The sequence below is a fragment of the Rhinolophus sinicus genome, chromosome 12 (assembly GCF_057876585.1).
Source record: "Rhinolophus sinicus isolate RSI-liver-muscle chromosome 12, RSI-T2T, whole genome shotgun sequence".
Taxonomy (NCBI): domain Eukaryota; kingdom Metazoa; phylum Chordata; class Mammalia; order Chiroptera; family Rhinolophidae; genus Rhinolophus; species Rhinolophus sinicus.
Window position 1 is genome coordinate 42,192,374 of NC_142512.1, and position 16,685 is coordinate 42,209,058.

The 16,685-nt window shown below is 49.5% G+C and overlaps 2 protein-coding genes across 3 annotated transcripts in view; one reads left to right on the plus strand and one right to left on the minus strand.

The window, feature by feature from the left end:
- The first annotated feature begins 995 nt into the window (after window positions 1–995).
- HIGD1B (HIG1 hypoxia inducible domain family member 1B) lies at window positions 996–3,774 on the plus strand. Of its 2 annotated transcripts, none has more exons than XM_019752302.2 (4): window positions 996–1,125; window positions 1,938–2,088; window positions 2,895–3,029; window positions 3,630–3,774. In XM_019752302.2, the coding sequence occupies exons 2-4, from the start codon at window positions 1,989–1,991 to the stop codon at window positions 3,692–3,694; spliced, it is 300 nt and encodes a 99-aa protein (XP_019607861.1). In that variant the 5' UTR covers window positions 996–1,125; window positions 1,938–1,988; the 3' UTR covers window positions 3,695–3,774. The 2 variants fall into 2 exon arrangements, with proteins under 2 accessions (XP_019607861.1, XP_019607860.1); XM_019752301.3 differs by lacking the exon at window positions 996–1,125 and adding an exon at window positions 1,706–1,844.
- Window positions 3,775–4,230: 456 nt separating this feature from the next.
- EFTUD2 (elongation factor Tu GTP binding domain containing 2) overlaps window positions 4,231–16,685 on the minus strand; it is a 33,498-nt gene continuing 21,043 nt past the window's right edge. The window contains exons 12-28 of the mRNA XM_019752300.3: window positions 16,462–16,525; window positions 15,965–16,055; window positions 14,422–14,557; window positions 12,535–12,662; window positions 11,618–11,811; window positions 10,588–10,699; window positions 10,035–10,175; window positions 9,049–9,150; window positions 8,041–8,123; window positions 7,494–7,580; window positions 7,150–7,276; window positions 6,868–6,955; window positions 6,118–6,236; window positions 5,905–5,999; window positions 5,320–5,473; window positions 5,031–5,138; window positions 4,231–4,685 (exon numbers count right to left, since the gene is read on the minus strand). Of these exons, the coding sequence (XP_019607859.1) occupies window positions 4,590–4,685; window positions 5,031–5,138; window positions 5,320–5,473; window positions 5,905–5,999; window positions 6,118–6,236; window positions 6,868–6,955; window positions 7,150–7,276; window positions 7,494–7,580; window positions 8,041–8,123; window positions 9,049–9,150; window positions 10,035–10,175; window positions 10,588–10,699; window positions 11,618–11,811; window positions 12,535–12,662; window positions 14,422–14,557; window positions 15,965–16,055; window positions 16,462–16,525 (1,925 nt within the window). The 3' untranslated portion in view covers window positions 4,231–4,589. The remainder of the gene's footprint in view (window positions 4,686–5,030; window positions 5,139–5,319; window positions 5,474–5,904; window positions 6,000–6,117; window positions 6,237–6,867; window positions 6,956–7,149; window positions 7,277–7,493; window positions 7,581–8,040; window positions 8,124–9,048; window positions 9,151–10,034; window positions 10,176–10,587; window positions 10,700–11,617; window positions 11,812–12,534; window positions 12,663–14,421; window positions 14,558–15,964; window positions 16,056–16,461; window positions 16,526–16,685) is intronic.

Genomic DNA, 16,685 nt, shown 5'->3' on the forward strand with positions numbered 1-16,685 from the left:
GTACATCCCAATCTTTCTCCATTTGCTTAGCAAGAAGGTACTTTTTCTTCCCCTAATCAAGGGTACCTTGATGGATTAGCATTCCTAAACTTCAGTATCAATCCAGAGAGGGTTTCAGCTTGGCCAGCCTCCTGGAAAGCAGGTTAGGAGTACAAACTTTGGAGCCAGCCTGTCCTGGGTTCAGATCATGACACTGCATTTACTAGCTACCATGTTTCCCCGAAAATAAGACCTAACCGGACAATCAGCTCTACTGCATCTTTTGGAGCAAAAATTAATGTAAGACCCAGTATTATATTATATTAAAATAAGACTGGGTCTTATATTAACTTTTGCTCCAAAAGACACAGTAGAGCTGATTGTCCGGCTAGGTCTTATTTTCAGGGAAACAGGGTATGTAGCCCTGGATGTCATTTAGCCTTTCGGAAGGTCAGTTCCCTTGTCTATGAACAAACTGCTACTTACCATACAGAATAGTTGAGAGGTTTGAAATGTACCTAGAACAGAATAATCACTAATGCTGGTCATTGTCATCACTAACCTGAGTGAGCATTACCCTCCAGGCCCTATAAAGAGCTCTGGAAATGTGAGGGCAGCCCCACTTATCTCAAACTCCTGGACAAATCTCCTTGGTCCAGAAAGCATCCTTAGAGGAATCAGACCAAGACCAGCACCTGCCTCCCACAATTGGAGCATTTTATTTACATCCCACGTTGTTCATAAGAGGATTTGAGGCAGTATAACTTGAGAACCCAGCCTCTCCACCCATCCTTGCCTCTATATTCCCATCTCACTTCTTCATGTTAAGTCCGTCTCTGATGCAGCCACTTACGCATATGTCCATAGGAATTAAAAGCTTGAGTCTAGTTAAGGGCTCCCTTCCATTTGGTCTTTCATTACTCTCCAGTGCCTGGAGCCCAGCCTTAAACCCAGCGGATGGGGGGTTAAGACTGATGCCCTATCTCCTCCCCTCTCCATTCCTGACTTCAAAGTCTCCATAAAGCCAGACACTGCTTCCCTGACCCCATAGTGGCAGCTCCATCATCAGCTCTTGGCCGGTTCAAAGCAGCAGACGCTGAGCCCTGGCCCGGCTGCTCACAGTCCACTTGCTAGCCATCTCCTGGGGTAAGCAGCAGCGTGCTGAGGACCTGTGGGGCCTACAGTCCCTGCTCCTCTGGGATAGAGGGGCAACTAGGAATAGAACTTGCTTCAAGCAGGGAGTTTGTCTCATGGGTAGACTTAGATAGAAGGCAGCCCACAGGCAGAACCCCTGATTTAAGGACCAGGACTCGGGGACTCTATCAAGTTTGTGAGCAGAGCAGACATTTACAGGACTAGAACAATAGTGGTCACCGGCCCAGGGATGGAGGCAGGGGGTTGGTATTTGCAAAGAACCTGGCAAGAGATGGACCTGGAAATGGGAGTTCAGGGACCAGAATTTGTCCCGTTACTATATACAAATCCATGTCCGATTATTTGAATCTCTGGCTTTGGGGATTGGGTAACCATGCTGTCACCGTCTGGGATGGCTCTGGATCCCTGGGGCCAGATCCCACTCTGTAGTTCCCTCAGGAGCAACTGGCACAAACTCAAGGCCAGTGGGGGGGTCCCAAGGCTCAAGGCCTTTTCCTCATCTGTGGATTTTTCCAGCTGCTTTTCTTGGCCCAAGGATGACACCCGTAGGGATACAGATGAGGGAGGCGGAAGCAGAGAAAACAGTGAAGACAGAACGAGTTGGGAAAGAGGCTGATGTTAGGAAGAGATACAGAAATGGCGCTAGTGGTCCAGCCATCTGAGACAGGACACCTGGGGCATCTTTTCAAGTAGCAGCTGTGTTGGGCATGGTAAGAGGGTCTTAGGTCTTAGCATGCAACTTCCTCCTTTCCACCTCAAATGGAGGAGCACTGGCGTTCTGACTGTGGGATGTCTCCTTCTAGGACTGGGCTGAAGCCTAGGAGCCCCAGCTGCTCACATCTGGAGGCAGGATCATGTCTACTAACAAAGGCTGGTGGGTGCCACCTGAAGGTGAGGACAGCGTGTCTGCCAAGTTCCTGAGGAAGAGCAGGGAGTCTCCGCTGGTGCCTATAGGTGAGCGGGAAAGGAAGGAATGGGGGGCAGGGAGGGGCCTTCTCTCAGAGAACGTCTCCTACTGTTTCCCCAAAAATAAGACCTAGCCGGACAATCAGCTCTAATGCGTCTTTTGGAACAAAAATTAATATAAGACCCAGTCTTATTTTACTATAAAACCTGGTCTTATATAAGACCGGCTCTTATATTCATTTTTGCTCCAAAAGATGCATTAGAGCTTATTGTCTGGCTAGGTCTTATTTTCCGGGAAACACGGTAGTCCTTTCAAAGAATGAAGCAGAGAACTCAAGTGGTCCTACCCCCTGAACAATCAACAGCTAGAAGAGTGAACCAACAGCAGAGGTGCCAGGGATAAAAGGCCAGTCCCTTACAATGAAATGAGGGAGTCTGGATGGGTGGAGGTGGCAGCCAAGAGCGCATGGGATACGGAGAAATGAAGGGCACTGACAGTCAGGAGGGGAAAGAGCAGTTTGGGGTCCTCCAGGGCTTCCTTCCTCAAGACCCTGGGAAAGCAGGAAAACAGCTGTACCAGGATGTGGGGGGAGCCAGCAGTGGTTGGAGAAGGGCCCAGAGCAGAGTTAACGGGGGTGGGGGAGTCATGATGATGGACTATTTGTACATGGGGGAGGGGAGTCATTGGAGGGAGGCAGACACTTTGAAAACGCCATTTAGCGGAAACCCCCCCTCACTGAAGCTGCCCCAAAGCAGCTGTTTACCCAGATGCCCAGCCTGTCTAGGGAGCTCTCTCATCTGGACAGTGATGTGCTTGGTGGATTAGGCCCAGGGGTCATGTGCTCTGACTACAGGCCTAGGAGGCTGCCTGGTGCTGGCAGCATACAGGATTTACCGGCTGAAGGCTCGTGGTTCCACCAAGATGTCCATACACCTGATTCACACCCGAGTGGCAGCGCAGGCCTGTGCTGTGGGTGCAATCATGCTGGGTGAGTAGCTCGGTGGGGGTCACACGAGAATGAGGGCTGTGAATCCTGACAGTTAAGGGGCCAAGACTTCAGCGCCTGTTCCCTATACCAGGCTCCTTATCAAGTGCTTGGTGCTGAGACATTATCAGGGTTCCCTGTTTAATCTCCTGCCCCAGGCCTCTGGGGACGGAGTGCAGTCTGTTTCATGACAGTTTGTCTGAGAGAGAAAAACCACGCAGTAAAACATGTGTTCAATTTCTCTTCCACTCTCGAATAAGAGGCAGACAGCTACTTACTAGCCGTGTGCCCAGGGACAGACGCTCCTCTGTAACATGATCACACCTGGCCTGCCTCTATCACAGGCTGCCGTGAGGTTTCACAGATAGAAATGCGCACGAAGTGCTTTGTGGACTGTCAAACGGGCTGTTTCCTCAGGCTGTGTGCTCAGGTGTTTGTAGCAGCTGTTGGGCCCTAGGGCAGAGATGAGCAGGGAAGCTGGAGACTGGCTGGAGACAGACCCCTGGGGCTCCGCAGTTGTCATTCCTCCCTGGGACACCTGGGAGCCCGAGGATGGGTGAAGCATTCAACGCCAAGGGGTGTTTTTCCTTCTCCCTCACATAGGTGCTGTGTATACAATGTACAGAGACTACATCAAGAGAACGGCACAGGATGCTGGAGAGAAGTAGGGTTCCTACAGCCCAGAGCAGTCAGACCCTCTCGCAGCGATGCCTGCCATGCTCCTAATAAAAGAGTTTGGTGGAAAATCGGACAGTCTCTTCTTCACTCGGGGGAGATCAGAGTAAGGGATTGGTAGTGGCTGGTGGGGGACTTAGAGCAAAGGGTTGGAAATCAGTCTGGGGCAAGAGAGGCTCTCAGGGGGCAGACAGGGAAGTGCAGTAGACCTCGGATCCCAGAAACCCAACAACTCCCAAGCCAGCTCAGGTCCCACCCGGAGAAGCCTGGTAGGGGACAGGACGCCAGTGGGGAGTGGGGGCAGTGAAGAGGCCTCCATGCTCATGGGAACACTGAGTGAAGAGGCAGGCGTTCCTCCCACCACAGGCTGCGTCCCCGGGGACCCAGGCAGGAAGGCTGTGCAGCTGGGAGCAGAGGCAGTGATGCCTCACGGGAGACGACATGCATTCAGAATCCAAGTACCAGGACTCCACTGTGCTGGAGGAAAGGGGGCGGACGACGGGATAAAAGGAACAGAGCAAGGCAGAGGTCAGAATGTTCTGGTCACTTATAAACCATGTCTAAGGTCAAACTTGTTAAAAAAAATTCCACGTAAATTCTGAGGACAGGGCTCGTGGGGGTTAAACACTTTCATCCCCGTCTCCTTCCCTGAGCCCAAGCGCCTCTCTGTTCCCTGGGAATGGGGCCAGACAGAGGCCACTGGAGGGACCGGGCGGCCAAATGCGCTCCCTCACTGGGCTCTGGGTTGGAGGCTCTTGGGCCTTCAAGATGGTCACAGCGGCTCCCAGACACTCTCCGACAACATGGAGTCCAAGTCACATTAGCTCCGAGCTTCCAGTCCGGGCGCAGCCCACCGCAGGGCGTGGGAGGTGCCAGCAGTCCCGGCACTCACATGGGGTAATTGAGCACGACATCCTGCTTGGCGAGCTCCAGCAACATAGGATCATCGAAGAACTTGCTGATGCTCACGTCTTCACTCAGGCCCTACAGAGAGCGTGGGGGCAAATGCAAGAATGAGCCCTGCGTGGTGGCTGACTGAACCGGGGGCCGGCTGAGACCTGTGCTTGAGTGGGGGGCTGCTGGGGGTGGAGTGTCCACACAGCTGTTTCAGGAGCCCTGCCTTCAGGATGCTGTCACTGGGGAGCAGGCCCTCCTTCCCCGACCATACTGGTCCCAAGGTCTGGTTGCCTGAGGCCCGTACAAACTGCATCTCTCTACATTGTACAGTAAATTGCTCTTACTCTTTGTGGGAAGGTTCCAAAAGGAAGAAAGGAAGACAGAGAAAACTCCGGGGGTGCAGGGGTGGCGATGGGCCTGAGGGACACACACCTTCCGCCGCCGGGTTTTGATCATGAATTCACGGGCCAGGTGAGGCGCTGGCTGTGGCTCCAAGGGGCGAATGACAATGCTCTTGTCCAGAGGATCACCAGGAACGATCTGAAAGGCAAAGGGGTCTCAGACGGTCCCGGCAGACCTCCAGGGCCTTTGGGCCTGGCAGCAGGCCTCTTCTCGAGGAGGCTGGAAAGGTTCAGTCATGATTTGAAAGGGGAACAGCTCAAAGGGGCTTGGCCTTGTACAGGTGGGGGGCCAACTTGGCCAGCCTGCACCACTTTCTCACCTGCCAGTGGTGGAAGACAGACAAGGAAAAGGCCTGCCCCTGGGTGTGAGTCCGCAAATCCGTCTCAAAGCCAAAAGAGTCGATAGCTGGGATGAAAGCTTTGATGGTGTAGAGAGGGGAGCCTGGGATGGGTGCGTCCTGAGTCACGTGGCCCCTGAGACAGATCAACAGAGGCTGAGTCCCTAGCCCCACGGAGGACAAAAGCAGAGAAGCAATCTATCCTCAAATACACCCCAACCCAGAATTACCAACAAAGAGAAAATCACCATGAACACACTACAGAGGACAGAAAGGGAGGGGCTCTCAACATAATTCCCTGTGGAGGTCAGAGGGGCAGCGACCTCTGGGCCAGAGTGTGTGGGAACACTGCTGGACAAGGTTTTACAGATATTCCCCCCACTGACACGCTGCAGTACTCTCCCCAGGAGCTCTCTGAGGAGGGGTGATCAAGAAGGAATCTCAAATTTTAATCCGTAGGAAAGCTGGGGATTTCCTCATTCCTATTTCCACTTCCTTCTGAAGAATTAGCTCCTTAGGTTTCAGTAGAGAGGGTGGGAAGGCCCAGTGACTTCCTGTTCTGCTCACCTGCGCCTGGCCAGGACAGTATAAACAGCAGAGACACAATCTGCAGGCGCCTGCACCTCCACGAAGTAGTAAGGTTCCATCAGACGAGGGGTGGCCTGCAACAGCAGCAAGAAAGCGTTCCTCGGCTTAGGGAGGGCTGAGGACCGAGAGCCTGCTAAGGGGAGGGGCTGGGCCCACCTAACGCCCTGGAGCAGCACAATCCCACTCACTTACCATGAGGAAGGCAGAATAGACGACTCTCCGGGCTGTCGGGATGATCTGGCCCCCGCCCCGGTGCAGGGGCTCCTGGGCAACCACTGCGTCTAGGATCTTAAACTTGACGTTTCGAATCACTGAAAGGGAGATGGGGCAGCTGACTCAGGAGTGGCTCAGTGCTAACAGGAGCCCACGGACAGAGCAGCAAGGGGCCTCTGGTAGCCCTGAAGCTGTCTTGTGGCCACAAAAGGTAGGGTACACAATTGCCCTACAGATGGGTGTTCTGATAGGATACCCAAGGCGTGTAGCAAAGAGGCCAGAAGTTTAGCATGTTTATAGTGTTTGTTCCAGGCCATGCTAAGACATCGTAAAGCTTCCCTAGAAGTTTACGTGCTTCTTCGCAGACATTTAACTGTTTTGGGATGTAGAATAAGATACAGGAATTGCACATTTGTGTCCACTAATCCAATGCTGGTCTATAAGCCACTCCAATCCCATCTTCCTCTTGACACACCCCTGAAAACACATTTCTTCTCAGGAATGAGGAACAAATATCAAACTAGAAGTGACTTCACTTCCAGGATGTACTAAGTAGTAGCAACAGGACAGGGAGGGGGAAGGGAGGAAGCCAGTCTAGGACACGGGATGGCTCTGTGTGCCCCAAGCTTCTCCTGCCAGGTCTCAAAGATGACCCTATCCCACCTCATACACCTGGGCGCAAGGCCCCTAGAGGACTACGGTGGCAAAGGCAGAGAAACGTAGACTTACACTCATCACAGAGGGGTCCCTCCCTGGTTCCCCACTGGAAACCTTGAACGATGCTGTCCTTCACAGAGCCGAGAAGAGCCTTGTCCACCTGCATGAAACACAGGGCCCTTTAGCAGTGCCCCTGAATAGCAGTTTAGAGGGAGGAGAGGGCCGGTACATTGGTAAGAGAATGATCTTCTTCACCAGAAGATACAAAATACTTTCAGGGGAAAAAGAACACTTGGCAGTTTCTTCCACCTGAGCGAAGAGACCACCACATAGCTCCCGTGAGCTCTGCCGTACCTCAGAGGGCAGGGTATCGTCCACCAGGATGTTGGGGCCAGTGGCATCAGGGCCAAAAGCCCAGATGGAACGAGCAGCCAGCAGATCCCAATCGTACTTGGTCTGGAAGAACTCTCCCAGCTTCTTCCTGGGGGAAGGAGGAGACAACGGACGCTCAGCCAGCTCTGTGACCGCGGGCTCCAGGGGCCGAGGATCCTGCCTTGCTGGAGGACAGTCACCTCAGCCCACCTACACTGCGCTCAGGATAACAGCAAAGCGGGAGACAAAATCAGTGCCCAAGATGTGTGGTATTGGAGTTCGCGCAGGTAAATGGCGGCACCTATCGGCCTTCAGCCTGTCCTCACCTGTTCCACGTGATCTGCACCACCTCGTTCTCGATGTCCTCGGCGAGGCCCTTCTCCAGAGGCTCAGCAATCATGGTGATCTTGTTTCTAGTTAAAAAGGAAATGAGCAATGAGGCGGTTGAGCAGGACTAGCGTAAGGGCCATTTCTAAGAAAAGGGTGACGAAGGGAACAGCTAAGGCAGTGACATCCATGAAAGCCCCAGAGGCAGAATAGAGCCCAAAGGGCTTAGTATCTTCTGTCTTCTTTCATTTGAATCTACCACTCTTTTAAAAAGTAGGGGTTGGAGCAACATTTTAAGATGGTCACAACGCGAAGTGGCAATTGTAAAAGTCATCCCGGCACAGAGAGTCTTACAGAAAAGAATCCCGCAGCATCACATCCAAAGGCAAAACGGATCAGAGGCCTGGCCTAAAACTCAAGCAGCCTAAGCACCCCCATCCTAAGACTTTGAGGTTTCTATTTCCATAGTATTTGTGATGGTGGTGGAGTTGGTGGGGAGGGCAGAGTGTCCCGTCAGTCCCAGGGACATTATGACCTCCAGCTTACTTCTTATTGGGCGTCTCAGCAAAGCACTTGAGGGAGGATGTTTCCACCACAGTCTCACAGAAAGTGACGACGGGGTCGGCCACCTGGGAAACCAGATAAATTATTAGACAAGGTCTAGTTTTGTTGGAAGGACAACCTTGTGCTAAAGGGAATTCTGAGGGCCCTTAACACCACCTCGGTGAGACCCCGTCTTAATGAGCAGCAGTGACAAGCTTAACAGCAGGCTAACAGTCTGTACCATCACTAAGAAGCCCGAGAAAACTTACGTGTAGTGCAGCATATATGTTCCGGAGCCAAGAGGACGAGGGGATCAAATTTGGGCCTAAATTACAGCCCCCCCCCAAGTCTTTCAGCATCTGTTTAGCCGTCCCACCACCATTCACTGAGTAACTCCTGGGGTCTGTCAGAGCTGGTACTAGAGACTGACTGACGAATGCCTGTTCTGTTCTCAACCTGTGATTTCTGGGTACCACTGCTCCTCCCTGACCCCCCACTTGGCTTGCTCCCAGGAAACCAAGCGCCTTCCATAGCCCGGTCTAAATGGGGGAACTTGAGGGTACCCATCCCTATCACCACAGGGCCTTGGAAAAAATGTGTGTCTCAACTGGGAGACTGAAGCCATGGGGAACATCAAGATTTGACAATTAATCCAGGAGAACCAGGACCCACTCTCTCCTTGAAACCATCTGTGAGTCCTACTCACCACAGACGGCCTAACTACACAACTATTTTTTTAAACAAATGACCAAGAATAACGTTGGCTTGGGAGCCTTGACTTCCAACGTATGACGTTGAGAATAACTCTGCAGAAGGGGGCAAACCAGATCTCAAATCCCTTCTCATGTAGGGAGCAACAGATCATGCTTTTCCCAAACAGATCTCCTCTCCTAGTGCACCTCCCTTGGAACTTCCAGGGGAATCAAGAGTTTGCTTGCTTGTAAACTTAGTCTGGAGCTATGACCAAGCTCCTGGCCAGGCAGGTGCTCAAGAAGGGGGCCGCCGCTTTACCTTGATGTCTATCTCCGAGTACATCTTCCGCAAATCATGCATCACACAGTCCAGGTAGAGCTCCCCGGTACCCAGAATCACGTGCTCACCAGACTCTTCTACCTGAAACACAACAGCCCTGGCAGTCACAGCCTGGACTCTCTTGTGCCAGCAACAGAACCAAGGCTAAAAGCCAAGAGGAGGTGCCCAAACCCACTACCAGAAATAGCCACTGCCCAACATCAACTCCAGCCTCTTCAAGAAGGATCAGTGGGGAGCAGCAACCTGTGAGTCAGTCCTCAGGACTTCTGATCACTGAGCACAGCGATGCTGGGTGTAAGGTCACCAATTTACTGTGCTTCCCCGAAAATAAGACCTAGCCGGCAATCAGCTTTAATGTGTCTTTTGAAGCAAAAATTAATATAAGACCTGGTCTTATTTTACTATAATATAAAACAGAGTCTAATGTAATATAATATAATATAATATAATATAATATAATATAATATAATATAATATAATATAATGTAATATAATATAATGTTATATTTTCATTTTTGCTCCAAAAGATGCGTTAGAGCTGATTGTCCGGCTACGTCTTATTTTCGGGGAAACACTGTAATTCCCATCTCAGCCATTCAGGGAAAGCCCTGACCTCCGTCTGTGGCCATAAGCTGACCCTTCAGCCCTGGCTAACTACTCAGAAAGATATGTTGGTGGGTTGAAGAGTGCAGGAGGGTAAGACTAACTCACTTTTCCTTCTGTATTTTCTGGAAAATCAATTCAAAGTGTATTCAAGGAACAGCTCTTTCCTACTAGACCTACTTGTGGAAGATGGACATACACGTTTGCCCTCCTGCCCCTGGGTCTCATCCTGCCTTCAAATGACATTGACAGATAGGGATTAACTCCTGACAGAGACACCTGATGGACGTGAAGCAGTGGGCAGCATGGACCACTTAGCTGGGGCAAGCAGGGCTTGGCAGCGGGGCAGGCCTCAGGCCTACCTTGGTGGTGAGGGATGGATAGCTCTTGTTGACCTTGCGCAGACCGTCCAGCATCTTGGGCAGCTCTGAGGGGTTGACTGGCTCCACAGCAATCTTGATAACAGATGTGGTGTTGAACTTCAAGGGCCGGAAAATCTGAGCCTGAGATCCAAAACGCAGAGGAGTGAGGGCATCTGGCCTGAGCAGGCACAGAAGGTACAGAGGTAAGAGAGGAGCTGAGGACCCACTTAAAAGACTATTCTCCAATCAGGAGCCACGGGCTGTTTGGAGGCAATCTGAAGGGCCATTTATTCCCGGGTATTTTGGCAGAACAAAGAGAGGAGGGAAAGAATAAAAGGAACGCCTTCTAATTCCCAGCACCTGAACTGAGGACAGGGAGACTTCAGCAGGGGCAGATCTAGAAGGCTGAGCCTGCGCCGAAGTCTGGAACCAGGAAGCAGCAGTGATCCGGGCTGGGCCCCTGCGAGTTCCACTGCTTGTTGCTCACGTGGGCCGTGGTTCCCTGTGACCCTCTAGCTTTAGCCAGTCCAGCTGTCTTTTGAGAAACTCTTACCTCCTCATTGCCTCGGGGTTCAGTTATGGTCGCCGTCTTCACTATTGGTTGATCGACACCTTCAATCAGAACCCAGTTGCCAGCGGGAACACGGTTCACCTCAATGTGGTACCTGGAGCAACAACCAAGAAGCAGCAATGAAACGGGGGCGGAGTATTCACTCCATAAAAATGTGCTCAGCGCCTGCTGTATGCCAGGCCCTGCGCCAGGAGCAGGGGGTGAGCCAAAGAGATACATTCTAGCAGGGGAGGGATGCAATAAACAATCAATCATATAACTACATAAATGTGTAGTTAAAAAACTCATGAGTGCCATGAAAGGAAAGTGCAAGGTGTTATAAGAGAACAAGACAGGAAAATCTAATTCTAGTTGAATGATGGTGGTAAGCAAGCTGATGCCAAAGGTGAAGAATGTAAGAAGCCAAAAGCACCACAGAAGACACCGCAACTCTCCTAGCTCTTCATTTTCTTCTGCTTTCTAGTGAATGGGGTGGATTTGGAGGGAACAGGGGCAGTCGGCGAGGTACGGCAGCCACGTCAGGAACATGACTGCCCCCCGTTCTGAGATGCCAAACTTATGAGCTGACAAGCAGCCCAGAGGCCCAAGCCAAGTTTGATTCTGCAGATGTGGCTGCTACAAGGGATCCAACAAAGTCTTCTCTTGTGGTTAAAGAATAGTCAGTGGGTGTTAGGAAACAATTTCTTCTGGGAAGAAACATAAAGGTTATGACTTAAGGAACACAGAAAAGGAAGACGGGATTAAGATGAGTAAAAACAGAAATGCTGCTATAAAAGTCCGTCCAAGCCATCCAAACGCAAAGGCAGGCTCTTGGCATTATCCCAACAGTAGCTGCTTTGGTCCTAGCAACACTGGGTAGTAAGAACTAGAAGTCAACAGATCTGCTGAGGGCGGGCCATCTTAGCTCCTATTGGAGGGAACAGGCAGCTACTGTGTTTCCAGGAAAGACCACCCCCTGGGGCAGTTCCAGCAGAGGCCAGGGCAGGCCCCTGGAGGCTCTGGTTGACAGTACCTGGCCACGGAGATCCAAAGGCGGCCCACAGTGCATATCTGGGAGTCTTCCTCGTCCTCAAGGGTGTAGTTCTCCCCCAGCACCTTCACAGGCTGCCCAGCATGGATGGTGCCACTTAGCACACGGCCAAAGGCATGAAATTGAACTCCATCATCTGTGCTGTACATCTTGGTAGTATGGCACATCAGGGGGCCCTGGAGAGGGGACAGAGTGCAGCCTCAACCACACATACTCTCTGGGTAAGTACCACTGTGTCCACTTGCTGTGACAGCAATGACATGAACTCTATGAGGCGGCGGCTCAGACCTAAAGGAAGACGTGGCCATCTCCTGGGAAAATTCCAGCCACATTCCCCCACTGATTCGTTAATCGATGTCAAAGGCATAGCAAAAAAACTATTTTCCTTTTTCCTGGGGGGATGAAGGCAATCGGGAAGAGAAGCAGGTTTAGGATGGCAGACTGGCATAGTTAACTTGGAAGATTACAAGAGTGACTGTCCCCAGATTTCCTCCGAAGGTGTAACTCACAACTCTCAACTGTCGAGAGACTAGACTGCCTAGGGAAAGGTTGGGAAAGAATTTTTAAAAGCTGGGACTGACTAGATTAGCAACCATTTGTTAAATCTTTATCTGTCAGGCACCATCGAAAACACTACAATAACACTTTCTTAATCTTACTTAATTCTCCTAACAACCACACACCTTAGTATCCTCAGTTCATAGACCAAGACCTTTAGACTCAGAAAGATTGAACAATGTTCCCAAGATCGTACCACTAGGAGCGGTACCATCAGGGTTTGAATTCAGGTCCGTCTGACTATGCTCATGGGAGGGCTGTGCAAGGGAAGGAAAGAGGCAGTGCCCCACCCACACACAGGAGGGAAAGAATCAGAGAACGCGACGGCCGCAGTCCCTTACGTCGGGGTCACAGTCGCTCATGGCCTCGCCGAGGTCGGAGTCCACACCGCCAGTGTAGGTGTGCTCAATCTTGGGCTTGGCGCCCACCTTTGGAGAGGGGATATGCTGCACACACATGTCCACAAAGCCTGTGGAGGAAGAGAAAGCCATTACATCCTCACAGGGGGAAGGGCGTGGTGAGTTACTCATCCACTCACAATGGTTAAAAGCTAAAAGTGAGAGGACCTTCTGCTCCAAAAGCTATGATATTATGATTCCAGGGGGAAGTAACACCATTTCCTGAGAATATGCTGCTAAAAGGCTGGAGTCACACTGATACCAGGAAGAATAAGAAGTAGGTCTCCGTGGTTCCTTGGAACTCAGCTGACAAAAATTTTCAAGTATCTCTATCAATCCATGACCTTTTATTGACTATAAGCATTTAGTGAGCACTTACATGAAACTAAATAAGTACTTCATCTCTTGTTTCTAGATCTACTTAGAACAATCCCCGAATTGACTTCCCCTTTGGCAAACACTGCATTCGTTTCTATTCAATAAGTTATCTTGTTTTTCTAACAGCCAATAAGCCATACAAAAGAGCACCTCCATTAGTACCTTGGAGCAGGCATATCTGCTTTTAGTGGTACCTTCCACGTCAGACTGATGGCCAGCCCAGAATGAACTACTACAATTATGCACTTGGAGATTCAGACACCTAAATCCCACTAGACTCAGAATCAAGAGACTGTTGAGGGAGCCCTTCACCATCACTTTTTCCACTCCCCTATTTTACAGATGAGAAATTAGAGTCACACAAGAATTAGGTAGCTGGGGGGTGGCCAGATGGCTCAGTTGGTTAGAGCGTGAGCTCTGAACAACAGGGTTGCCAGTTCGATTCCCATGTGGGCCAGTGAGCTGTGCCCTCCACAACTAGACTGAAGACAACGAGCTGCTGCTGAGGTTCCAGAGGGGCGCTGGGTGGCTCAGTTGGTTAAGAGCACGAGCTCTCAACAACAAGGTTGCCAGTTTAATCCCTGCATGGGATGGTGGGCTGTGCCCCCTGCAACTAAAGATTGAAAAAGGCGACTGGACTGGAAGCTGAGCTGAGTCTTCCACAACTAGATTGAAGGACAACGACTTGGAGCTGATGGGCCGTGGAGAAACACACTGTTCCCCAATAAAAAAAAATTAGGGGGTGGGAGATGAGGGTAAGGGGGGGTCAAATATATGGTGATGGAAGGAGAACTGACTCTGGCTGGTGAACACACAATGGGATTTATAGATGATGTAATACAGAATTGTACACCTGAAATCTATGTAATTTTACTAACAATTGTCACCCCAATAAATTTTAAAAATAAATTTAAAAAAAAATTTAAAAATACATTAAAAAATTAAGTGGTTGGCCCAGGGTCAACCCACGGACACAAAGGCCAGATCAGAACAGGATCAAGACTGGTCTTTTCTCAACCACGCCAGGGCTCATTCTACTGTATCACCTGCCTTCTGTGTAACTAAAATACAGGAGAGGGGAGCTCTACGGAAGAGTCTACAACCTGTCTCCCAAGTCCTAGCCTGGTGCTTTCCCCACTACTTCACATTACCCACCAGTCCACCTTCCTGACTGGCTACTGGCAAAAATACCAGAACCTCAGAATCTGCTTCGCCATCTCCTTTATTTGCATCCTCCTCCTGGTTAATTGCTTTTGTTTCCCAAGACAGAATTCTTGGTACCATCCGCTGAGGAAAGAAGCTGGGAAAAAACCCAGGAGCTCTGTATTCCAACCTGCAGTTGATTTAAAAGGGCCTCGGATCTCTGAACAACACTGTGGAGTAAAGTTCCACGTGACACATGTGGCAGGACATAATGATGGTGGCATTAAGGGGCTATGAGCTCTTTATTACCTGTGAACTCGCCGAAGAACTTTTTACAGACCAGCCTGAGCAGGGGGCGGATGTTCAGCTTCAGCTCCTCCTTGGTCAGGTGGATGCCAAGCTCATCCAGGGTCCTCGGGAGGCTGGTGTCCACATCACCCACAACCTGTGACAGGACCAAACATCATGTCAGCTGTAGTGGTAGCCCCACAGTGGTGCTACAGGGGAGGACGAGGGAAGGCCAACAGACAGTTTGAAACGTCACTGCACTAGGTTTTCACCTATGGGGAGAGCTTTCGGCAAGGACAACTATTTGGTTTCAGGGAAATCTTTGGTACCCACCCTTCCAACCAACCCTGGTTTGGTTAAATGCCCACATTAGCTAATAAACCTGGCACTCTCAGATGGATTGCTGTCAGTGCTGCCCCCTGGTGTCTGAAAATCAGCATCTCATCCCAGTCAGGAAATCCCTTGTGCTTCCCTATTTAGAGACTTCTCTGATTTAGAGAATCACTGCACTGGAAGGAACCAAAAAAGGTCACCTAGCAGTCCATCCACTGTCAGGGCAGGGCCAAGCTAAATCATCCTCAGCAGACTCAAGGTCTCTACTGAGACAGATTCTATAAATTTCTTTTATTAATCCATTCCATTCTGACACAAGATACTGTTTTTCAGCACTACAAATTTTAATCATGTTATTTTGTCTTGTTGCTATGTTTTACTATTTTGTCAGTTGGAATGGCCACACACATTTTGTGTATGTGCATGTATTCACTGTGTGCAATGCTTATTAAACACGTGCAAATTTTATAACTGTCTTAGGAGAAAAATCTGTATGAAAATTCCTATACAACATTTCCCTTTTAGGTAGCACAAAGTCATACAAATGCAACGTTATACTCTTTGGAGCATCCCCACGTTTAACTATATCCTTGCCACTGTCGGATGTATCCTGTTCTAGCTGACAAACATCACATATGTGCCTAGAACAGTCCTTAACACCAATCTCATACAGCCAATGTTTAAATAGCTGCAAAATACGTTTTACGGAAGGTATCATAATTCATTTAATCAGATTCTCACTGATGAACATTTAACTTATTTCCAGGTTTTTTTTCTTTTCCTACTGTTATAAATAATGCTATAACATATATATACACACATATATATATATATATATATATATATACACACATACATACACACACATATATATATGAGATAGACAGATAGAGCAGAGAGGAGAGATGGAGACAGAGAGAGGACTTTGACAATTATATCTGTAAGTTAAATCTCCATAACTGAAATTATTAGTTTTCAAGTGTCACATTCTTTTGAACAGTCAAAATCTTTGCACTAAATTTCTTTAGCTTGTGCCTTTTTCTTTCTTTCATACATCTCCCCTTTATTCTAAATTCAACAGCACTTAGAGGACTGTAGTGTCCTAGTTCCAGAAGATAGGTGACCAATCATCCTCCTACTTACAAAACTGAGCAGTTTAGAGGAGGGCGAAGTCCAAGGTCACCTTGTGCTTAGAAGGGCAGACATGAACCAGGTGGCCCGACACACTCACCTGAGCGAGGATCTTATAAAGGGGCTCCAAGATAAACTCGACGAAGCTCCTTTGGGAGCTACTGTTTGGGGCCTTTTTTGTGAACTTTCGCCTAAAGAGGAAAAAGAAAAGTCATGGGTGATCCAGGAGGGAGAAGGCACTGCCATTGACCTCCAGGGGCTATTTCCTAAGTTCTGAATCTGAGCAGGGTCAAGGGGAAGGAATGTGTGCATGAGATCATAAATTCGCCAGAGATTCCTGAGAGGGAATATGGTTATGACTCTCGTGGAGGCCTGAACTAGCTGGAAAGGCCCCAAGAGAAACAGCCTCTCACCCTGTTAGAGCTCGTGATGCCAGCTCACTTAGAGAAGGAAAGATGGTAGCCCATGTTTAGAGTTCCGAAGTTTAAAACCTAAGAGAAAAGTAGGTTTTAAACTTCGGAACTCTTTCTCTGTCTGTCCTCACTTCCTGGGAAAACGGATCACCCTCTAAAGAGTCACTTCCCACACCTTACTTACGTCTTGGGATTGAAGTAGATGTCACCCCATAGTCTTTTAGCAAATTCCTGGTAGTTAATGTCACCTGTAAGAAAAGCCATACAATTACAATTTCCTAGCAAAGTATTTTTCGAAATTCCCTTTCAGGTGCCAAAAGTGGTTTGTAGCTGAGGAATTCTAGCACCTTCCTTTCCAAGGTCCACAAATTTCCTTCTACCCAAGCACTCAGACAAAGACACAGAGCC